This window comes from Myotis brandtii, unplaced genomic scaffold (assembly GCF_000412655.1).
Source record: "Myotis brandtii unplaced genomic scaffold, ASM41265v1 scaffold475, whole genome shotgun sequence".
NCBI classification, from domain to species: domain Eukaryota; kingdom Metazoa; phylum Chordata; class Mammalia; order Chiroptera; family Vespertilionidae; genus Myotis; species Myotis brandtii.
In genome coordinates this window covers 2,781,166-2,806,190 of record NW_005368148.1, presented here as the reverse complement: position 1 = coordinate 2,806,190, position 25,025 = coordinate 2,781,166, and the positions used below count along the sequence as shown (strand labels likewise).

The 25,025-nt window shown below is 41.0% G+C and overlaps 1 protein-coding gene across 7 annotated transcripts in view; it reads left to right on the top strand.

Annotated features, from left to right (window-relative positions):
- SGMS1 (sphingomyelin synthase 1) overlaps nucleotides 1-21,893 on the top strand; it is a 230,517-nt gene extending 208,624 nt beyond the window's left edge. For all 7 annotated transcript variants that reach the window (XM_014547474.1, XM_005875931.2, XM_014547472.1 and 4 more), the window contains 4 exons: nucleotides 3,093-3,210; nucleotides 16,101-16,254; nucleotides 19,404-19,570; nucleotides 20,257-21,893. In XM_014547474.1, coding sequence (XP_014402960.1) covers nucleotides 3,093-3,210; nucleotides 16,101-16,254; nucleotides 19,404-19,570; nucleotides 20,257-20,436 — 619 coding nt within the window. In that variant the 3' untranslated portion in view covers nucleotides 20,437-21,893. The remainder of the gene's footprint in view (nucleotides 1-3,092; nucleotides 3,211-16,100; nucleotides 16,255-19,403; nucleotides 19,571-20,256) is intronic.
- Nucleotides 21,894-25,025: the final 3,132 nt, after the last annotated feature.

Sequence of the window (25,025 nt, the reverse complement as noted above, 5' to 3'; positions counted from 1 at the left end):
ATTAACATTTCTCCTATGACTTTTTTTTGAGGCATTGTTGCCTTTTTTTTTTTAAACAAAGGGTCTCTATTTGTAAAAAATCAAAGGGGCTACTGGGGCGACAGGATAGGCAGGCCGGCTTCTCCTGTTGGGGGGATTCCGAAGGGGAAACCTCCCTGTCACCCTGGGCTGCCTCCGGAACAGGTAGGTGGCACTGGCTCAAGGACAGGATAAGCTTCAGGCCTCAGCCTCCAGCAGCTCTGGAACAGGCTCCCCCTCAGTCATTGGGTGTCATGGTGTCGCCTGCAGTTATGCTCAGGCATCTCTCATTTTAACCACTTTAAAAAAATTTTTAACACATTTTGAACTTTTTAAACCTGTAAGAAATCTACTGTGGGAAATTCTTTGATTAATGAAATAAATACCTTTATTGCATCCAATTCTTTGAAACACTAGTATATCCTGCTTTTTAAAGTTTACACTAGTTCAGCATTATACATTGGAGATATTCTAAGCTTAATTTAAAAAAGATTAAGTAAATGCCAAAGATTGAAGATTCTTAAAAACAACCAGCTCCAGTTTACCAACGTGTTTGTTGTTAGCATTGATTAATTCACAGAGACAAAGTCATTTGGCTTTTCACTTCAAGTCAAATAGCAAATGTGACTGAATCTTCAATGTTTACTTTCCAATTTTGTTTTTTGTAAAAAGGTTTGTCGTTTTTCATCCTTTCTCATTTTTATACACCTTATTCATAGATATCTGAATCCTTTCACTACTATTCCCCGTGACTCAATTTAAGATGTGGAAATAGCTATTGGTGTGTGTGTGTGTGTGTGTGTGTGTGTGTGTGTGTGTTTTGTGTATTATGAAACAGGTGAAGTATTTAAGACCGCATTCTTGACCAAAATTGAGTGATAGCAATCATTTCCTTGTGTTTCTTTCTCTAAAGCAGTGGTTCTCAACCTTCTAGCCCTTTAAATACAGTTCTTCATGTTGTGACCCAACCATAAAATTATTTTCGTTGCTACTTCATAACTGTAATGTTGCTACTGTTATGAATCATAATGTAAATATCTGATATGCAGGATGGTCTTAGGCGACCCCTGTGAAAGGGTCATTCGGCCGCCAAAGGGGTCGCGACCCACAGGTTGAGAACCGCTGCTCTAAAGAGATGAACAGATACATATTTAGCAAGTTTCTTAGATGTTTCCTATATAGTTCAGTGATATTGCAGGTAATTTCTACTTGTTTGAGCAGGATGGCTAGAGAGGGCATTTTCTTTTGAAAAAAGATCAACATTATGTCTTACAATAGAAAATTAACTTTTGTATTTCAAATGTTCTTGTTAAGACATTTATGGTCTAATTTATTCTCTAGTATCCCCCTCTTTACATTGTTTAATTATGTCGTGCTTTCATCATACTTGAAGTTAGAGACACATACCTTTACAAGACAGCTTTATGCTGAATAATTTCTCATTCTTGGAGGTGGCATATAGAGCTTTACTAAAAAAAGAAGATGGCTTCTACGGTAAGCAGTTCTGACCCAGTTTTTGAAATCTGGGCAAAGAGACAAAAGCACCCAGACTCTATTCATGCAACCCAAGTGACTTAACTCACATGAACTGTGCAGTGAAGGATGAATGCTAATATAGTTGCATGGTCATTTTTAAAAAATATATTTTTATTGATTTCAGAGAGGAAAGGAGAGGGAGAGAGAGATAGAAACATCAATGAGGAGAGAGAATCATTCATTGGTTGCCTCCTCCTCACCCTACACTGGGGATCAAGCCCGCAACCCAGGAATGGGCCCTAACCAGGAATCGAACTGTGACCTCTTGGTTCATAGATTGACGCTCAACCACTAAGCCACACCAGCCAGGCAGCATAGGTTATTTTTAATTAATTTTTAATCACACAAGTGACATAGCATTTTATTCCTCTTATTAAAATAAAAAATACAAATGATGCAAATTCTCCTCCAATTAGCACTCCTCAGTAGGAATATATATTCAGCATAAAAATAGAACTATACTATACATTTGTAGAGTAATCAACGTTCCATATTCTCAGAGGAAAGCCTGTCCATTGTTTCTTTTTCTTTGTATATTTAATGCAAGTTGCCAATGCTAAGTTAAAATTTGACTCCCCTCCCCCCCCCCCAGTTGAGGAAGAGGAGACCCACAGGACTGATAGAGGGAAGGGTCGTTCTTATCCAAGCATACACTGAAGTTTGTACAGTGAAATATAATTAAAGTAAACCTCATTATGTGGAATTTGTTATTTGGAGGAATTAGCAAACTCAACATACATGTTCACATGTATGTAAAAAATAATTTCATTAGAACCACTAATCAACTTAAAATGGAAAAGAGATCTATTTCTAATTCTTACTTATTTTGTTTCTCACCATATAAACTGTACATTTGTTGGCTACCATTGTGTGTGTATGGCAGGGAGTTTTCATACGTTTTTCCTAATGTTGTTATATCCGGTTTACAATTTAGGAAACTGAGACTCAGAAATTCCGTAGCGTATCCCAAGGCCACATAGTAGACAGAGAGGGAGATGGGGTAGGATGCTGTTATTTAGGCTATTTTCTTGGCATCCTGCTTCCTCAGATCAGTTAAGAGAATCAGTTTCTGAGATGTTCAAATAAAATTGTTTAACATTGTTGGCTCATTAAATGTCAGAAGAGTTTTGAATTCTCATTTTAATGTCATTCTGATTTTGTAAATAATCTCCCCTTTTATGCCAGAAAAGGCACCCTGAACATTTAACTACAGGTACCAAGTGGGCTCTGACCAATCAGCATGGGCACCACTTATACATCAGTTGAATGTCAACTCAGGTTTAAGGCCTCATGAAGCCTAATGAATAGCAATGTAGAGTGTTTTAAACTCTTTTGGCAAGTTAATATTTTTTAAAAAAACCACCACGTCAACCTCAAAATTCTCCACCTAACCTGCTAATCTGTAGTTGTAGCATTCTGATTTCAAGCACTCAAGTAGTTTTTTGGGGTTTGCTTTATTGGGTCACTGAAAACTTTAAAGTAAATGAACCTGCAGAATTTCATGACTGAGTGTCTGCCCTGTTTTTCCCTTTTTCCAGGTCTATTATTAGCAGAAGATTTTTCTGCATAGTTGGCACGCTGTACCTGTATCGGTGTATTACAATGTATGTAACTACACTCCCAGTACCTGGTATGCATTTCAACTGCTCTCCGAAGGTAAACCACTCCTCACTGTAATTCCCCTTTTTGTTTGTTTCTCGTCTTGCCCAGGGGTCCTTTGACTAAGGCCAAAGGTGAAAATTTCTTTAGAACACAGGCCAGTCCCCCCACACTCACCTGGGAATGTTACTAAGCCGTATGGCCAGGCAGCCCCACCCTTCTCAGGGTTTCCTAATCCTGCCAGTGCTTCCCAGCTGGGGAAATATGTGGTCTAGTTAGTGTGCTGGAAGCAGTTAAGCTTTGTATGTGGGTGTAGCTCTTTGGTTTCCTGCCAGATTTTTAAAATATCATTCTCTCCCTTGACACAGATCCAAGAGCTTTTAGATGGTTTTTCCCTCTCTTAGATGGAAAGTTCAGTTTGAAATATTTTTTCCTTCTTTCTATGAATTCCTTTGGTGGTAATCTGTAACAGCAGAGCCATTTCCTGTCTCCTTGCATTCTCCTCTCTCAAACAATGGAGATTTTGCCGAATGTATTGATCTTCTCTAGTAGCATAGAAGCCCTTCTTTAACATGAACTTTATTCCTCATTGTCTCTACCTTTCCATTAGGGTCACATAACATTCCTTACGTCTCACCTTTACCTTGGAGTAATTTCAACTTGGGAGATCATTGGAGTTTTATGAAATAATTAGCAGAAGATTTGGTTTTTAAAATGTTTACCTACATCAAAGCTCTTTGATGCAATAAGAAATAGAAGACACTGGTTTCCTGGATTTGATTGGGGGACCATATGGGCTACTACCTTAGTGTGCTTGACATAATTTCTTTGCATTGCACTTTCAATTCCATCCCTTTGTACTTTTCCTTCCAGAAGGGAGATTTTTCCTCTGCTTGAACCTGGAAGAGGGCTGAAAATAGACTTTGGATTTTTACTAGTAAAGTGGTGTCTTCATCACTTGAAATTTCGGATTTCTTTAAGTTGTTTGCTTACTGTGTTTCCTCTTTTTCTTAGTCTTATATTGTACTCAGAGAGGTAGCTAGTTTCTTTCTTTGCTTTTTCTGTTTTGCTACAAACTCTTTCCTTAACTCTTTCTTACGCCCGACCAAGAAGCCAGCCTCACATCTTCTTTATTCTCTGTAGACTCTCAGGCACTGGCCTTGCAGCTCCTGGATTGTAGGAAGGATCCAGTGTAGACCCTTGCTGGGAGCCTGGCTTGTTAAGCAGTATGTTCTCAGTAGTAGGCGGATTGCTTAGGATATTCGCCTAAGTTTAGTTCAACTTCTTAAAAAAGCCTGTCTGTGCATTGGGAAGTTTCTCCACCAAGGAACACGTCATGCCAGTTTAGTTAGAAGTGCGAGCTGGCCAAGCACAGGTTAGAGATGGATCCAACATTCTGGGTAGCCTTTCTCCGGACTTTGGTTCTGGCTTGGTTTCTTCTCAGGAGCTCCGCCCAGCTGCTGGCTAGCACAGGCTGTTAGCATAGGCACTTACAGAGTCAGCTTTAGTCATCAGCTTATCTACCCAAGACCTGGGACCAAAAATAGCTTGTGGGTTTTCTTGGTAAAGGCAGAGGTAATAACAGGAACTTTATGCAGAAACCAAACCCAAATGTGTCACTCATTTATTGTGTCTCTGGACATCCTTCTGTGACTGTCTTCTGGAAATTGAAAATTTTCAAATCAAGTATGTAGGAGAGGGTGGAATATTAGCAAACCTTAGCAGACATTATCAGTTAAAACTCATTAAATCTAATTACTTGTTTTGCAGAATAGGACTCTTGGGATAAGAATTTAGAAAACAGTTTTTTATTCTGAAAATTTTCAAATGTATACCAAAGTAAAAAATCTAGTGTGCGGTGTAAGGTACTGTTGTATACCCAGCACCCAGATTCAGTAATTGCCAAGATTTGCTTCGTCTATTTTTTCCTTTCGAAATACTTTTTAAATCCAAGACAGTGTCATTTTATTGCTACATACGTTTGTATGCATCTCAAAATTTTGGACATTTTATTGCATACTTTTAATGCTGTTGGTATATCAATATGATTAACAGTAATTATTTGGTATAACAAATACCATTTCATGGAGTACTTTGATTGTCTTAAAATGCCCCCTTTTTTTAAACACTTGGTTTGTATAAGTTAGGATGTCTTTACAGTACATATACTAGTAGTAGTTCTATCTCTTAAGTATCTAATTCTGGACCAGTCTCTCTCTCTCTCTGTCTTTGTCTCTCTTTCTTCTTCTCCTCCTCCCCCCCGCCCCCCCAAAAAAAGTAACTTGTAGAGATCAGATCAGTTGTCCTGTAGAATATTCCACATTCTGGATGTCTGTTTATTTGCTTTCAGTGTCAATTAACTTCTTCCTCTTTCCTGCATATTTCATCTACATAGAACGTTGGCTCTGGAAACTTGTTTTGATTTCATTTTAACTTGTTTGGCAAGAGCATTTCACGGTGAAACAGTGACTTCTGAAGCTAGACAGAAGAGTTAGCAGAGCCCTCACTGGCTTGGTGCTGCCCCGGAATGGCAGATCAAGCTTACGAAATTCAGGGGTCGGCCGAGGGCTAGGGGGCGGCACTGCACGATGTCAGAAGGGAGAGAGGGTAGCACTTTGTCAGAGAGAGATCCAGACGCCTGCTTTGTCTACTGGAGAGGCATACCCAGAGCTGAGTTTCAAAATTGAAAGGAACCTTACAAAATGTCATCCAGTCCCCTGTTCTATTTGATGTCTGTCAATATTCTCACCGTGAAATCTCGATCAACCTCTCTCTGAACCATTGCCTAGAGAGGGAACTTACTACCCAGTGGTGAGGATGATCTTGCAAAGTCACTTACTAGCTGTGTGGCAGTTGCATTGAACTTCTCAGAACCCCAGAAGGATTATTGGCAAAACAAGGCGAATGACACTTTTTTATCTGTCTGAAGGAGTTGTGAGAGTGAAAGAAGGCAATACCTAGGGGTTCTATTGATGTGAAATGCTGTACAGAAATAAGAGAGCTCAGTGTCATTATCATGCTTCAACCCCTAGACTTATTCGTCAGCATTTGTAAAATCCTGTGATAAGGGCCTGGAGCTAAACCCCTGGCCGTACGGATGGAAAGGAGGAGACAGATTTGAGTCATGTTCAAGTGGCTGAATCGGTACAACTTGGTACTAAATATGAGGTAGGGAATGAGGATAGAAAGGAAGGCTTTTACCACTGTGATATTACAAGGGAAGGAGGAAAGGGAGTTAATGACTTCAGGTTAAACAAATAGAGGTTGAGGTGCTTGTTTATTCAGGACAGTTAGCAATATAGGTCTGAAGTTGAGGGAAAAATCAAATATTTGTGATTCGTCATAATCTAGATGGTATTAAAGCTGAGCGAATGGATGAAAAGACCAAAGACAGGACATAATAAAACAGCGTTTCTAGAATTGGATATTCCTCATTGATTAGAGATACCATTTAAGGCCTGTCTGTTGGTTCTCAATAGTCATTAAAGAGAATGGAGCTTCAGAATATAGGATTTTCTGTTTAATATAATCATGTGAACTTCAACTTGGTTCTGCCATCATATTAAACCCTATAGTTAGTATACTTAATTCTTCCCTTAATGCCAATACTTAAAATGCATGGCTTCTAAGAAAAATGTTCCAACAAGTATACAGTAGTAATTATGAAAATTGTCCCTATTGTTCATGCATTTGATAGTGGTGTACTCGTCACTTCACAGATTGTAATAGCTTGGAGAAATAATCATGTGTGAAGGGTGGGCCTCCCCTCAAAGATAACCACTGGGAAAGGGAAGTAGGTGTATTCAGTTGCTAGATTAGAAGCGTATGGGTGTTCCAGGCTTACACTGGAGGCGGCCCAGTTTGGGGTACCTTGATTAGCCCACACTAATCTCATCCCAGCTTCTCTCCAAGGAACATGTGTACAAACCCCGAAACAACCTCTTGTCATCTTCTTCCAATTGTGTAGGATTCCATTAAAAAACTAAAAGAACGAGGCAGAAACATTTGAGAATTCTTTGGTGTTCTAAGCTTTCTGTAAGAAGTTTTTTTTCTAACTGTTTTGGCAAACTCCAAAAGAGAGAAAAACAAACAAACAAACCTACCCTAGACACCAGCTAGACTGACAGCCTGATGCTAATGGAAGAGAAGAAATAAATTATGCAGTTTTCCACTCCCATTGTAACAATCGTCCAGTGACTAAGCTTTAAAGTGAGATGCATGTTGGGTTCTGTTTTTTGGTCTCCATGGTGAGCTTAGATCTGAAAACCTTCGAAAGGAGTTATGTTGCAGCTAAGGTACTTAGCTGGCAAATGCATTAATCTGACATGGTCTTTTCAGTGAAATGACTCTCTTGAACTTGAAAGACATGGTTAAAAAAAAAATTCCCCCCAACACACTTTAACATAACCCACTGTTGGACAAGGGTTATGTTTGAGTGGCATTGGAGATTAATTTAATTGTTCAGTGGAACAATAAAATACAAAAGCCGTGAAAGGCCTGTGTACTCTCTTCTGTCACCGTCCGTTTTCCTGCATTGCACAAATTGGAACGATCAGAGCACGTCCTTTAATTCACTGCTGAGCCATGATGGGACAGTCGTCAGCCTGAAAGGCCTCTTTTTCTGGCATGAGCTGTCCTACAAGGCAAAAGACTCATTGCTCTTGAGGATTTTAGGACCTTTTTCAGTTCTTCCTTACGTTCTCAGGTTCGGTGTTCCTAGCTGCCCTCCATGCTGACAAATTTGGATATTCTGATTAGCTCCTGCTAACCTTAGTAATATTTCAGAATATGGCTTATATTCTGTCACCAAAATAGCTTCATGTCATCCTGTTGAATTGTGTGGAATTCTAATTGTCAATGCTTGATTTTACCTAATTTTCTGCTTTGCCAGTTTCTTAATGTCAGTATAGTTTTCCTTTTTGTTCAACTTTCTTCTTCACTTTCCCACTTCTTTCTCCATCGTACTCTTCCTTTTACAGGGATTAAAAAAAGAAATGTGCAAATTCTTTCTCTTAAAAATATTTTTTTCTATTTTAAAGAAATTCCACATTCATTATAGATTCATTGAAAATATACAAAAAGAGGAAAATTTTTATAACCACTCATGGCCCTATCTACTGTTAATGTTTTAGTAGATTTATTAGTCCCCTATGTGTATTTTTCTTACATACTTCTGGTTATGATTTCTGCATAGTTATTCCTGCTTTCGTATAGTTAACATTTGATATATGCATTGGACATGATTTTATAAATCCCAAACTTTCTAAATGTTTTTCTTCTTTATGGAAAATCACCAAGAAGAGTCACACTTGCAGATTGTGGGGCAGAGAGTTTGCAGATGTGACATTTTTCATAAACAAGCAAGTGCTTATATCCTGAACAAACATTTCTAGAGAACCTTCCTGTGCGGGGTGCACTTTGAGGACACACAAATGTATAAGACAGGCGTCCCTCCCCTGGTAAATGGGCCCCCAGAAGCCATGACAGACATGTGACGCACAGGCCATTCTGACTTGTTCAGCCCTTCCTGTCATAGGCATGTGCAGCTCGGCTGCCATGGAAGCAAAGAAGAAGGTGGCACACTCCCCTGGGAGTGTTGGCTGCACTGAGGAGGGAGCTGTCTGAGCCAAGTCTCAAAAGGATGAGTAGGAGTTTGCCATGTGGAATTGGAGAGAGCAAGAGCTTGCAGGTGGAGAAAACAGGAAGGGTGAGAGAGAGAGTCTGGGAAACAGGTAAAGTCAGATGTGCCTGGGCATGTGATCCTGTGGGTTTTGTAGCCAGAGGTAAAGCCAGAGTGGCAAGTTGTGGGCAGATTTTAAGGGGACTTGTTACCCTGCTTAGGAGTGTGGGCTTGATCTAAGGAGTCTGGCCATAGCAAGCCAGGAAAGGTTTTAGCAGGGGGTTTATGTGGTCACATCTGTCTCTTAGACCTCTCTCCAGTGATACAGGAAGTAAGCTGTTGCGAGGGTGGGAGGGCTCAGAGTGGTGCCAAATTATATGGCCCTATTTTGTGCCAGGTCTGACCCTAAATGTGACAGGGTCAGATTCTGTAATGTTCCCACCAAGAACATTTAACCTGAATGTAAACATAAGGAAACAATCTGATAAAGCCAAATTGAGGAACATTCTATAAAAACAAACAGACTGGACTCTTCAAGAATGTCTCTCATTAATAAAGAAAACAAGACTAAGAAAAGTGAAGAGTCTGACAAGTATCCTCAGTCTGTATTCTCTGATTGGATTCCAGATCAGGGGGAGAAGACTCTGAAGGAAATTGCTGAGCCCATTGGGCAGTCTGAATGAAGATGTCTACTGACTGATAGAATTGTGTCACGTGTGGATTATAGAGGGAAATACCTGGTGTTTGCATTTAGGAGCGATGTGCCCTAGTGTATTCAACTTACTCTCAAGTGGTCCACGAACGAGAGAGAGAGAGAGAGAGAGGAGGGAAGGGGAGGGGCAGGGAGAGGAGAGGAGAGAGGAAAGGAGAGGAGAGGCAGCAATGTAGGATCGTGTTGGTAATCGAATATAAGTGAAGGGTCTAGTGGTATTCATTGCGCTCTTCTTTAGATTTAGAAATGTTCAACACAAAACTCTGAGGGAAATTGTTTCTTCAGTTTTCACTTCATGACCAAGTAGGCGAAACGATCTCTCAACACCTTAAGCAAATATAATTTTGTTAAAGGCAAGTCCTGCCAGACTGAAAAACAGGATTTCTTTCATGTGACAAATAAGAACATGGGTGAATGGAAATCCATGGCCGACCTTTATTTAAGATTTTATGAAGCTTTGATACATCTCCTTACTAGAGGCCATGAAAAAAATTTAAAGTTTTTACTGGGAAAGGGAGGCTGGTTGGGATGAGTGTCTTATTGCTGATAATTACTTAGAGATGATGACTTCTACACACACACACACACACACACACACATTGCCTGCCTAGCCCAGGGATTATAGGAATTAATGGATGTGTTTGGTAATGGAGAGGTACAGAGAGCCAAATTCTTCAGAGCTGAGTGGAGTCTTTTTAAAAAGACTCATATAGATGAGTTCTAAGAGGATGTGCATACCGAAATCTTCCTGCTTCAGATCACTTGAGGTGGACATAATATTTGTGGGTGAAACTAAATCTTTCCAGGAGTGAATCTGGAGGAAGCGTTCAGAAAAGTCTCTCGTGATCACAGATGAGCATACACAAGGGCTGTGTGTTGGAGAAAACCATCTGAATTTCACTTGTTGTCTGCTAGGCCTTGAGTTCTCACTTAAGAACCCCTCCCCTGCCCCAACATACACACACACCCAAAATATTGACTTAACCTGGCAATTGTCATGCTATCTTACATTTGTATAGCACTGTATAATTTTAGCAATCACTTTTACAAACATTATCTCACTTTGGTTTGTGAGGGTTGAGGATGAGGAAGTATTGTTCTTGCCTGCTATAGATGAGAGAAATGAAGCCAGAGCTGGTAAAATTGTCCAGAATCACCCAAAACGGGGGTTTGGGATCGTGTTTATGCTCATAGTTATTCCTATGAAAGTAAACTTGGTAATCTGTGGAATATCAGTCCAACAGAGCACAGTATAAAGCAAAGTAAGTTAAAATCAAACTGAAAACACCTTGTATAAGGAGGCAGAAAATGGTTTATGAAAGATGAAAATAACTTTTATAGAGATGGGGGACTTTCATTTAAATGGAGAAAACACTTATGAAAAATAGATCCTCAGAGAATAATGAATAAATTATTTTAAATTGTTTTAGCTACTCAACTACACTTAAATGGCATATAAAATGGGTTAAACTTCATTAGAACAACAACAAAAAGTGAACCTGAAGACATTGTTCAGCCTTTGTTGCTGGGGAGGTATTTGCAGCAATAGCAGGCTCTTTCCCAGACCCAAGGCAAGATTGTGTAGGTGAGAGGCAGGACATTCGGATTGATCCCAACTGAGTCGCCGTGAAACAGAAATAGCCTCTCTGTTACTTTGATCATCTAAATGGACATCATATCATCTGCACTAAGCACATGGCAGGCATGAGGGGATATGAGGAATTGATAAGAAAGCTCTGTTAAAAATTTGGAATTTCTATAAAAACAAAGGGCAGTGTTTTATTATGTAGAACCACTCCCCCACCCTCTTGTTTACTGCCTGTTCCAGTAACACTAAGAAAGCATGAGAAATGATAAGGGGCAGTTTTGGGCCTCTCACTGCTGTTGGGAAATCTAAAACATCCATCAAACTTATAAACACACTGCCTGGCCTGTGCAGGCTTCAAGGACATGCTATAGGATGTAGTTTTGTTGTTTCGGGCCTTTGTCATTTGGGGAGTTCAGGCTGAGGGGAAAACGCAGTGTGTGTAGCGTGTGTTTCTCAGTTGAAGGCTGTGGGGGTGGGACTGACAGGATTCTATCAGTTCTCCGGTTCTCCTGCTCCCTGACGCTTGATTCCCACAGCAGGTGTGATCTGTGGTCTAAGTGTAAGAGCAAACCATCTTGGTTTGTCATGGATGATAGTGAATTTCTTGATTTGGAGGAAAATTTTCTTCGGGAATAAAAAAAAGAAATGATTTGCCCTGGTGGTAGTATTCAGTGGATTCATTGAATGAATGAATGAATGAATGAATGAATACTTTGAGCAACAGCTGGCTGTTCATGGTTGTTGGAATGGGAAGTGATAGCTTGACATTAAATCTCTGTAAGGTTCCCAGACGCTCAAGGAAAAGTTCCTCTAGATCAGTGGTTCTCAACCTGTGGGTCGAGACCCCTTTGGGGGTCGAACGACCCTTTCACAGGGGTCGCCTAAGACCATCGGAAAACACATATATAATTACATATTGTTTTTGTGATTAATCACTATGCTTTAATTATGTTCAATTTGTGACAATGAAATTGGGGGTCACCACAACATGAGGAGTATTAAAGGGTTGTGGCATTAGGAAGGTTGAGAACCACTGCTCTAGATGTACCCAATTCCTGGTTCACCCAGGCTTCCGAGGGACTGGCACTGCACAGGTAGCATGTAGTTTTGCAGGCAGTACCTACATGGAGCCAGAGGACTTGGGCCACATTGCCACACTGAACAGCCGGGGCACTTTCACTGGGAAAACAAGTCACAGAGGTGGTACACTAAGTTTGGGAATAGCAGCACCCTTGTGAGTGTCCCCTCGAAAAGTAAAGGAGAAAGAGCTGCTATTCTTACCAAAGGGGAGAGGGTGAGCAGGAGATAGCAGAACCTACTGGCAAAGGACACAGTGCTGGGGTACATTGTGTCACTTGTGCAGTTCCCCCACACCATTCTTGCTCCATACCTGTGGTGCCCTGGCTGGTGTTGCTCAGTGGCTAGTGCATTGGCTTACACACACCAAAGGGTCAAGACTTTGATTCCCAGCCCAGGAAGCCTTGCTGATTCTTCAGGGCTGCTGTAAGAGAAAGCATTAGTAAGGTACAAGGACGATATTAAATAGCATCTCTACTCCTCTTCAGGCCCTCGTCAGAACTCACCAAAGCCATTGATGTATGCAGCATTGTTTGATGAGCTTTGCTCCCAGGTTCTCCCTCCCCTGCCAGTGGGGCTGAAGCACAGTGAACGCCCCTGCTCTTCAAAGCAGTTAAGAGAAAAGGTTGGGCACCGGGCTGTCTGCATACTGAATGATGGCGAACAGACGACCCTCAGAGCCGGGTGTGATTTAGCACTGAAAGAATGCTTTGAGAAACCTGTTTTGTAATAACCAAAGGCCCACTGGCTCAAACTGTACTGGAGTGGCCTGTCTCATTCAGAAGGCATTCCCACCTTCTGCTCTGTTTCTTGCTGTGCATGGTTATTGCTTAAGTGACTTGGCCAGTTTACTTAATTTCTTAGCCAGTCATTAGAAGTTGAAAAGAATTGGTGTATTTTCACTGAGAACTGATTTTTCTGTGACCCTAGGAGACCATAATTCACATCCTAATGTAGCTATGAGACCTAAATTTTCACAACTTTGTACTGTCTGTCCACTGAGAAAGTGTTGATGTGAATGTCCCCCAAAATACCTCTTCTTTCAAAAATGAACATTCAGGCCCTAGCTGGTTTGGCTCGGTAGATAGTCTGCAGACTGAAGGATCTCGGGTTCCATTCCAGTCAACGACACATGCATGGGTTGCAGGCTCGATCCCCAGTAGTGGGAGTGCAGGAGTCAACCTATCAATGATTCTCTCGCATCATTGATATTTCTGTCTCTCTCCCTTTCCCCTCCTCTCTGAAATCAATAAAAATATACTTTAAGAAAACAAACATCCAGAAGCCTACTGATGGGGAGGTCACACTTATAGTTATAGTAGAGTAAGCACACTCCATCCTGCCTCCACGGAATGCAACCAGGTAACCCTGGGCGGAATATGTGGAGCGGTTTCTCAAGACGGAACACTTTTTGTTCTGTCTTCCCAGTGTAATTTTCCCTCCAGGGCCACACTGCTAGTTGGTAGAAGAGCCATGATTTGGGGGACCAAATTCCAACGAGGAACTGAGTAGGATGTACCTTCAATCATCTGAAATTACATGGATTCTCCTTGATTTAACTCAGTATTCAGTGCTTACAGTATTACAGTTTTGTAAATGTTATTCCCAATCAAGTCATGTAGTTTCCTATAATTTTCCCTTTCTGCACAATATTTTGTTTCCTGTATAATTAGTAATTACCATGCTTTTTACTTTATTCGTTTTCTATATACTTATTCACTTCCACATTGTGACTTTCCCAGCCATAGAGTCAGAGGCATTGGGTGTTCTATCAATCTCATCTTCTTCAAGACAGCTCTCCAGAGCTTTGACTTGCCCATTTGGGAGGCTCACTTTCTAGGCTGACTGCAGTTTTCAGCCTTCCTTTTATTGCCATTCTAGCAAATCCTCTTCCTTTTTCTGTGTTTAGTCCTTCTTTTGTGGAGCATATCCTTTGTAATTTCCCAAAAAAGAGTACACAGGTGGTAAATATTTGAAATCTTGTATATATGAAAATGACTTGAGTTTATCCTTAGTTGGTGCTTAGTTAATAATGTGGCTGGGTATAGAATTCTAAGTTGGAAATTATTTACCCTCAGAATTTGGAGGCATTTTTCTAAAGCCTTCTGTTTTCTAGTGTTGCTTTTGAAATTATCTGATTTCTCATCTTTCATGTGAAGCATGTTTCTGATTTCTGGAAGCTTCAGGGTTTCTTCTTTGCCCTCGTGTGTCTGAAATTCCATGATGCTGAGTCTTGCTGTGTAGATCTGTTTTCTTCTATTGAGCTGATTCAGTGATCCCATTGAATCTGGAAATTCATATCCTCTCCGTGGTGTGTTCAACCTGCCTGCCTTAACTAGAAACCTTCATAAAAACTTTAAAGGGAAATTATAATGAATTTATATTTATATGAACATGTTTTCCAAAGCTGTAATATTATCAGTTAAAAGCTGCGACATGATCATGGTGATTAACTTGGCCAACCAGAATTTAAAAAGAGTCTGACAATCATAAAATAGAGACAGTCACACATTTCATTTGACAGAGCAATTGAAAAATGCAGTGTGTGAATTGTTCAAGCTATTTATTACTCTAAGGAACCAGCCTAGACTTGTATGAGAGACAGGTAAATTTATTCTTAAACTTTTTTCACTTTTGTTGAAAGGAAAAACATGCAATTTAATCCATATAATTTCAGAAGATTGAAGGTACATCCTACCCAGTTCCTTGTTTTACTTTGGTCCCCAGAAATCACATACCAAACACTATTTGTATATTTGACTGCTCAATCTTCAGCTGCTTTAGCAATACAACAGTTGTCCTCCAGGCCATGCATGGGAAAATATACCTCTAAATTTTCCCTGGGGGGTTAACCCCCCCACACACACACACACCCAGCAGTAATAAGACCAAACCAGTCAGTCTTTCTCTATCAGAGTAATAAAAAAAAATGGGTAAGCATCTGTTGAAATATAAAAAATACTATATTTCTCAGGAAAGTTCTGAAGCTACTTAATATTCTTTCCAAGAGTTGCCCAAGGAACATAAACATTGAGTGGCCAGTCTTCAAGGTGGGGGGGTGTCATGTCTTAATATAAGTTTTTAAAGGAAAGACTCTCCTGTGTGTCTCCTCTACTCTCAATAACCATCTTGAACACACCTGTGACCAGGTGTGTGTGTGTGTGGGGGGTACCAAGCAATTCTCCAACTCTCTTTAACTCAAATCTGATACTATCTACCCAGAGACAGTGTCAGATCCCACAGGTAAAGAACTCAGATACTGACTACTCTCCCACTTCAGATGCCAATCACAAGGCCAGATGGTCACCTGTGCTTCTGAAGTTCTCATGACCCCTTCCTCTGGTTCAATTAACTTGCTAGAGTGACTCACAGAATTCAGGAGTCCAATTTACTTACTAGATTAGAAGTTTATTATAAAAGGATGTAACTGAGGAGCAGCCAGATGGAAAAGATGCACAGGGCAACGTATGTGGCAAGAGGCATGCTCTCTCCAGGGTCACCCTCTCCTGATAGCTCCACGTGTTCACCAGTCTGGAAGCACTCCAGACCCTCTCCCATGGGATTTTTGTGGAGGCTTTGTTCCGGAGGCATGATTGATTAAGTCATTGGCCATTGGTGATTAAGCCAGAGGTGGGGGGAAGTGGACTCAAAGCTCCAACCCTCGCACCACCTGGTTGATTCTGGCAAACATCCTTAGGGGCTTTTCAACTCAGGTGAACTCAGGTGTGGTTGAAAATGGCTTGTTATGAATAACAAATACACCTTTATCTTTCTTATCGCTTAGGAAATTCCAAAGGGTTTAGAAGCTCTGTGCCAGGAACAGGGACAAAGACCAGATATATATTTCTTATTATAAATCTCAATATCCCAAAGCCTAGTTCTGAATATAAATAGTAATTATAGCACACCTTCATGTGGGCTAATAAATCTTGTTTTCTCTTTCCCACCAGCTTTTTGGAGACTGGGAAGCCCAACTGCGGAGAATAATGAAGCTCATTGCTGGCGGTGGCCTGTCCATCACTGGCTCTCACAACATGTGTGGGGACTATCTGTACAGCGGCCACACGGTCATGCTCACACTCACCTACTTATTTATCAAAGAGTGTAAGTCTGCAACAGGCTTCCATTAGAATTGTCTTGCCTGCCATTTCCTAGGGTCTGGGGCAAGTCTGCTGAAGCAAGACTGGAGGCCTAAAAGGGCAGTGCCTCATCTCACCACCTTGCCTGCATACAGACAGCAGGCACCGGGGAATATGTGTGGGAGGGAGTAACTGCTCTTCTTGGCTGGAGTGTCTTGTTTCCTTCTGTGTCATCTGCAGTGTTGTGGGGTGTGACAACCGCTGGAAGGAATGAGAAGGAAATCTCCAGGACACAGAAATCTAGTATTGGGCCTGGCTAACTGGATGATGGAAGATCATGTGTTCACTCAGTAGCCATTTTTCCAAGCACCTGACACTATGCTCTAAGCCAGCGGTTCTCAACCTGTGGGTCGCAACCCCTTTGGGGGTCAAACGACCCTTTCACAGGGGTCGCCTAAGACCATCGGAAAACACATATATAATTACATACTGTTTTTGTGATTAATCACTATGCTTTATTTATGTTCAATTTGTAACAATGAAATTGGGGGTCACCACAACATGAGGAACTGTATTAAAGGGTCACAGCATTAGGAAGGTTGAGAACCACTGCTCTAAGCTGAGGGTGCAGTGATGGGTCAGTGATGTCTTTGGATCATGATCGTAGAGGCCATGGGCTCAGGAACACTAAAGGAGGCAGACACTAAATGGGAAAGTTCCTATAAAAAATGCACTTAAAATATTTTATTATGAAACACAAAAGCAAATAAAGTGTTCACATATGATTAATCCATTTCATCCCTTCCCCCCTCCCATTTTCCTATATCATTTCCATGCATGTTTTTGTACTTGTGTGTTATATTATTCTCTGGTTTTTAAAATTTACATAAATGGTATCATGCCACTTTTCTCTCAGGGGTGTTTTTGAGATGAGACTCTAGTTCATTTTAATTGCTATTTATATTTCAGTACTACACATGAACCACAGATTACATTTTTTCATTTATCTACTTGTAGAAAAGTCAGTTGTGTTCAATATTTTACTGTTAGGAACAGTCCCAGTGAGCCTTCGACAGGCAGTTCCATGATAGAGTGACAAGTGAACCAGGTTGCTGATATCACAGAGGAGGGACACACATTGCAGGAGGGATGTCTTGGGATGGCGTGGCCCCTTGGAAGCTTAACGTGGTTGGAATTTAGAGTGGGGGTACTGATGAGGAGTGAGAATGAACTGGTAAGTAGGAACCAGTCCCGGAGCATGCCGTGAGCCACCAAAAGGAATCTGACCTCCCATCGGTCAGAGATGGGGTGCCTGCTGACGGCTTGTCCCAGTGGGGCAGTGTCACCTTATCCTTTCTGGAGGGAGAAACCACTCTGGCAGCAGCTTGCAAGATGGATGGGAGAGGGAGGAGACTGGAGACCAGAAGAAAAGTTAGGAGTCTGCTGCTGTAATCCAGTACAGGATGGTGGTGGCTCAGACGACCAGATGGCATTGGAGATGGAGAGAAGTAGAAGGACCAGAGGGAGATTGACCAAGAAGGGTCGTCAGATTGATTGTGGAGGTTCAGAAGACAGGTGGTAGAATGAAGGGTGAATGCCCAGGTTTGGTCTTAAGAAAAACTAAGCTAGGGGACACAACAGAAGAAGAGAAGATGGGCTTCGGGGCACTGACCAAATAGAGCGAATTCTAACAATGTCTATTCAGAATTGTCAGGGCGTGATCAAGCCTTTGTACTAGGTTGTAACTGGGCTCAGAAAATGGGAACAAAATGGGTCTGACGTCAGTGGGCCTGGAAGAGGGATTTCTGGCCCCTGCTGGTTGGTACCTGAAATCCTTTAATGGGATTAAGCCTTATCCTTCCGGAAGATAATAAAGCAATGTGCTATATTGGGTCACAAACACTGATTTTTGAATCCTTGGGAAAAACATTTAACCTTTCTAAGTCTTGGTTTCTAAATCTTTAAAATGAGATACTGATATATAATGGGTGAGGGAGAGGAGCTAAAAACTAAAATAGATGGACACTTATAATAGTGTTGCATGAAGAATGAATATTTGTTACTATGTTGTTAAGGTATCAAATACAAATTTTCCTGGAAATGGAATAATACATACACTAAGACCCCTACCCTGACCCTCCATTTAAAATTGCAAACCACCCTTCACCCTTCTGACCCTGCTTATCCTATTCAACTTTATTTTTCCATAGCATTTAAGACCCCTAACATAGTATATAATTTTCTTATTTATTATAATTATTTTTTATTGTCTCTCTTCCCTACTGGGAAGGGATCTCCCCACAAAGGCAGGCTTTTTGCCTGTTTTGTACATTGATGTCGGTGCCTAGAGCAGTTCTCATTCCGGGCACATTGTACATGCTCAATAAATATTGGTTGAATGAATGAGCGATTGATTCTTGGACCCCTTGAGAACCTAATAAAATCCTGAAAGTTCTCCCCTGGAATGGGGAGGGCAGGTAGACCACATTCAAACTGTTTCTTGCCTAGAATTTCAGACCATCTATTGAGAAAACAAGGCTGACAGGCCCACACTAATGAAGATGTTGGTGCTTCCCTCAGGTGATTTTCCAGTGGAGGCACAGACAGTGTTTAGTATCTGTCACTGCCCTACCGCTGGGAATGCACTTGGACTGGAATTCCCAGGCATTTGGATTTTCTCTGATTTGTATTTGAGAAGGTGGAAATCTCAAAGACTCAGAGTAGTGTATAGTTGCACAGACTGGAAAGCAAATAAGACAGTCATATCAATTATAATTAATCCATGTATAAGATCTATGGACTGAAAGGATTGATTTTGTATAGAGAATTAACCCCAAATTATTTACATGTAAATTAACTGTCCAAGAACAGCTTTTTAAAAAAATGGATCGTGATACATTAACCTGTCCTTATTTGTCCTTTTAAACTATATTTATGACTGTATGAGTCAAATAACAGACAAATATGAATTACTATTGCTAGTAAAAACGCTTTATAAAGTAAGATGCTCCTATTCTAACACTGGTTACAGATAAGCTAAAGATTTGATAGCCCAAGAGGTTTGCAGAAGGAAGGACATGAGGAAATTGCACTCACATTGGTGGTAGAGGTGTGATTGGGTGCCCTTAGTGGTACTTGAATAGTGGGATTATTGCAAATTTCTCCTCTCTTCAGATTCCCCTCGACGACTCTGGTGGTATCACTGGATTTGCTGGCTTCTCAGCGTAGTTGGAATCTTCTGTATTCTCTTAGCGCATGACCACTACACTGTGGACGTGGTGGTGGCATATTACATCACTACAAGACTCTTCTGGTGGTACCACACTATGGCCAATCAGCAAGTGAGCTTTCCCCCATTTGATTTTCGCGTCTTTTGCTCCTGGGTTGGTGTTACTGACGTGGCAGGGGAATAGTACAAAGGATCTACAGATGCCTTAGTTTTCTCTTTTCTTAAGAGATAGTCAACTATGACTATGTTATCTTTTGTGATGTTGATCCACTTAAAAATAAAAAATGACCAAGAAATGTGTTAATAATGGCATAGGAGATTGCATCCTGTTAAACAAATACCACATTCTCATTGTCCCTGAAAATATTTACTAACTTGTGCCCACCTGTTGCTTGATTTGCATTCCTACCCTTGGCCCCTCACCAGCTTAATATTTAACATTAAGTTTGTCCATTTTCATTGTAGAAGAGTAACTAAAAAGCTAATTGAGGTGTTTATTTCTAGACAAGAGGCTGAGTAAGCCACAGGTTTTCCTTGCACTCCTGGAATTGGAGTGACTTGTTTTTCTACTAGGTGTTTCCCAGTGTGCAGATGAGTGCCAAGTGTAGAATGGTGGTGTGACTGTGAAACTGGGGTGAGGGTGGACATGGAGCCAGTCTGGGGCCCTTTGTGCATTTTAATATTAAAAAAACTGATCTTAAAGTGAAAGGTCATGAGAAAAATACGTATATTCCCTTTGGGGCTGGAACAAGTTAGTTGCTCTTACTGACTTGGTCTTTCCTTTCTTTATTGTCTTAGGTGCTCAAAGAAGCTTCCCAGATGAACCTCTTGGCCCGGGTGTGGTGGTACAAGCCATTTCAGTACTTTGAAAAGAATGTCCAAGGAATTGTACCTCGATCTTACCATTGGCCCTTCCCCTGGCCAGTAGTCCACCTCAGTAGGCCTGTTAAATACAGCCGGTTGGTGAATGACACATAACAGCTGTGCAAAGTGGGGGAACGAGGACCTGTCCGAAGTGCTAAGAACTCCACGAGAGAAGATGCCATAAAATAAACACCTCCCTAATCCCACTATCTTTCAACGGTTACCTTGACTTAACCTATTGAGTTACCTGGTCAGCACTGTGATCTTCTTTTTCTCTCCAAAGGACCTGCGTTGGACAACAATAAAGAAAATCTAACCTATCATGCACTGTACACATTTCCTGTTCATAAGTCTCGGATTTACATAACCCACAACCACCATGTTCCTTTGTATATGATGCAACAGCATAAATGTAAGCTTTTGTATCCTAAGTTCTGTTTTTTCCAGTCACATCTGGAAATAAAGCGTATTATTTTTCTTGGGAAAACATACTTTTCATATCTCTTGCCCCAAAGATTGGGCTGTAAGCCATTTTCTAGCAAATGTCTCTATGAAGGTTTCTAAGTACCTGAATGGGGTCTGATTCTGAAATCTTTCTACCTGTTGCACCGATAGTCAAATAAAAATGACAGACACAGAAAGGTTTAGTAACTTTGGGTTTTGTAAAATCAGCAGAGACAGTGTGTCAAAAAGTGCAAAAAAAAAAAAAGATTCTGTTATAAAGTGATTTTCTAAGTATTTCCTAACTTTATTTTTCAAATGATGTTATGAAAACCAAATTTCAAGATTTTTACATGTCAAAGAGAAGAGAGTTAAAATTTAAAAATGCTTCTTGGGAGAGAAATTTGTCTATGTTTCTAGTGCCTTTCTTGTCTTGATTGTATGGTCAGTAGGCAATCTTAAAAAAATGTTTTTATTTAAAGTATTCCATGAAAATATAAATGTATGTATACACTACTAAATTTTGCATTTATAGCTAAATTAAATCAGAAGACTGCTTATGGCTTTTCAGTTGCTCTGAATTACAGACTGGGGGAAGGGGGGGACGGGTAATCAGAAAGTCAGAGCCGTCTCTCATATTGTGAGCCTGCGGCAACGACATGACCCACTTACACTATTTTACCTATTTGGTGGTTCAATTTTAACTCTACAGTGAAAACAGCCATGAATACTTCTTTTTTAAAAAGCGAGTTTTGAAAATGATCACTTAACTAAAACTTGAAAGCTATAAATTAGTTATCCATACTCTCATGACAATTTTGTTGGTGAACAACAAAAAAGAGATCTATTTCTTTAAAATATATTTGTGCAGAAACTGCATGTAATTCTAAGTTTTGCTCCTAACAAAAGGATGTTTGGGGAAGTATTCTATTCTATACTTGCCAATGTGGAGAACAAAATAGTTTTTTAAGAATGAAGAATTATATATATCCATTCTGTATTTTACGTGCAGCAGAATTATCTTCCGTAGGGTTGTTTTTTTGTGTGTGTATTCACAAGGTGATATTTGTATTGTAAAACAATAATGGTGAAGGAAATAAAAAGGCTTTTAAAATTTGGTTTGTTTTAAATCTTTGTAAAGTTATTATTCCAGAGAGTATACTGATATCTTAACAGCTTACCTAGATCGTAAATTAATCAAAATGCACTTTTTAATAAAACTGATACTTAAAAAAATAAGTGGCTATTTCTAATGTGTTCACATTGTTCATGGAAGTCCTACATGAAATCATTAAAGCAAGGTAAGAGGCTCCGTTTCAGAATTTCATCACTGAGTTTTTCTTTGTGTGTGTGTGTGTGTGTGTGTGTGTGTTTTGTTTGTTTGTTTGTTTTGAGATAATGATGTTTCCTTTCTCTTGAGATTCCTTAAAACCTACTCTAAACTTCAGTGTGAGTGCACTTTTACAGTTGAATCTTGAATGACTTGGGGTTTTCCCTGCAACAGTGGAAAAATCTTCATAGAACTATGACTTATAGTCAGCCCTTTGCATCCAAGGATATGAAGGACCAACTGTTCTTTGTTTTTTAAATCCATCTCATTTCTAGGAAGAACTTCATGCTTTCTCGATTGGAAACCCTTAAAATCTGTGTTACCATCTACCTTTGTGCCACTTGAGAAGAAAAACCATGCAACTATGAGAACTACGGACTCTCGAGACCACAGTGGATCGTGTAGGTATCTGCTTGCTTGTAGGAACCAAAAAGACTTGGGGACTGGATACTTACAAAGAAGCTACTAGTAAGCACTTATTTCTGTGTAACTTGTGTTAAACCTTCAGGAAAGGTTTGCTAGTTGAAAGGATCAATGATGAGCGGCTCCGTTGTTTACTCTCATGAAGAATGAGAGTAATTGCCTGGGGGAAGAAGACACCCCAGGAGAAAGTGGGCTAAGTATGGCATATCCATTAGAGTTTGTATTGGAGGCTCAGAAGAAGTAAGTGGGTTCGAATCCAAACTCTGCTGCTTGTAGGCACTATTTTTGGCCAGGTTTCTTTGAGCCTCACTTTTCTCACAAAAATAGGGATTTTACCTGTTCTGTGTAAGGTGGGACGATGATGAGGCCTGCATGCAAGTTAAGTGCTCAGTAAACAACCACTGTCTTTATAGAGAGGAATGTGAGCGAAAGATGAACACGAGGCCCCTGGGAGCCAAGGAAGAAGTCTCAATCCAAACTCTGGCCTCAGCCAGAAAGGGAGAGCTAGGCCGGGTTAAGAAACCACACCTGGACTCGGCCTGTATTTGAACTTCTGAGTATGTATGATCAGTAGTCTGGACCTATTGACACCTTACTACCCTCGGTAAAATACTTGCTCTAGTATTCTGAACATCTGATGTGTGTGCGCAGTGGTGGTTTGAAGTATTGGCCAATGCTGAAATAGCATGACACAGTCTTCTTGGATAATAAGCCAGGGTAGCAATGAAGCAGAAACACGTGGCTACCATGGTTTATCGGTGCCTGGAGTCTGCTCCCCTGGCCAGCTCTGTGTTGGCACATGGAGCAGCTGGTACCGTTTGAATTGCTTTCTGCTAATGGAATTAGCATGAGAGGGAAGGGGAGACAGGGTTCAGTCAAAGCAGTGTCTTCCATGCGTTCTCTAAAGAGCCTATGACCACGGAAAGGCACATGTTGGATTTCCCACTGGGGATGTGTAGCAATGCTCCTAGAATGTTTCAGCGCGATCTGATTGTTTCAATGAGTGTTTGTTTTGAAGGCTTCTCTGAAATTGTTGGCTGTGAGGCCACAATCAGATCATCGCCAGGCTTATGGAACATTTGTTTATCACAAGCCTTTTGGCCAAGGGAGCCTTTGACCTCTGGCTGGTGTTAGGCTGTGATAGGGCCCTGGCAGCGGTAAGGAGTGAGGATGCAATGTGTTCCCAGCATAGCAGGCAACCTTACACGCTTCAGCAAGCCTTGCAGGCTTCATACCAGAGGCGGGCAGATGAGCTTGCAGGCGTTTGCTAGCTGTTTCTCCACAGGCTCCAGGGGTGAACATGTAAAGCAAACGGCTTGAAAAGGAATCGTGTCCAATGAGTGCTGCTGGCACAGTGCTGGCTTTGGAAGCGTCGCTGGCCCCGGATGCTGGAGCCCATTCCTGGGCTCGTGAGTGGACCCCAGATGCCTGCACAGAGCTTGTTGTCCCTTCCCGGGCAGCTCACAGTGGACACTCAGAATCCCCTGCCCACGAGGTCACCTAACGAGGCTTTTCCCCTGAGGCTCCTGGGTCCTGAGCACCTGAAGGCAGAGCGACTGAAGCAAGGCATGTAGCCGGAGGTGGTGTTCCTTGTTCTTCACAGTCCTCTGAACCAACTGTGTCCAACACACCGCACAAGTTGTTGAGGGTGGCGGTGGCGATAGTTCTTCCTTTGGGAGAGAAAATGTCAATGTATTCGGCACACACAACCCCTACATGCTATTAGCATTCGCCGAGAGTAAATTCAAACAAAAAGTCACCAAAATTAGATGGGGAAGTATCCGAAATGTCACTGTAACACATGGTGAGAGTGGAGAACTGTGACAATTTGGCTTTCTGTAGATCTGGGCTAGGAAACTGGTTTAATTTCTCAAGATGTTCAGGGCTTAATCACCAATTAAAATCAGGAGCAACAATGAATTTGCTCAAGCCCTAGGAAATCCATTTTTTCTTGGAGAGGGCCCAAATCCACTTCTTTCTCATTTGACAAAAAATGAGGAATTAATGGCAGTCTTTTTACTGGTGTTAGAAGGTCAGAGCAGGAAAGGCAGCCAAGCTCACTAGAAAGACCTGCTGGTTTCTGTTTTGATGTACAGCAGCTTGCTTCCTAAGCTCAGGACTGAAGGGAAACGAGCTGGTAGGAATGGGGCTGAAGCCCAGGGGACAGAGTTCCTGGGTAGTGGCCCCGCAGGACAGGTGGATGTTGGGTACAGAACAACGTGAAGTTCTCTGTTGCCCAGCTCTCTCTCTCTCTCTCTACACCACACACACACACACACACACACACACACACACACACACGTAAGTTCAGCATTTGTATCAGTATATTTAAGGCTGTAATAAATCTCTCCTTAAAGGAATCTACTTACATTTTGTTAAGCTAGTACTTCCTAAATTTATTTGGCCTTGAAACCCTTTTTGTACAAACCTTTTCTCCCTCTAACGTTTTATTATGAAAAATTTTAAGTGTACACTAAATTTTTAAGAATTTTACAATAAGAACACATAC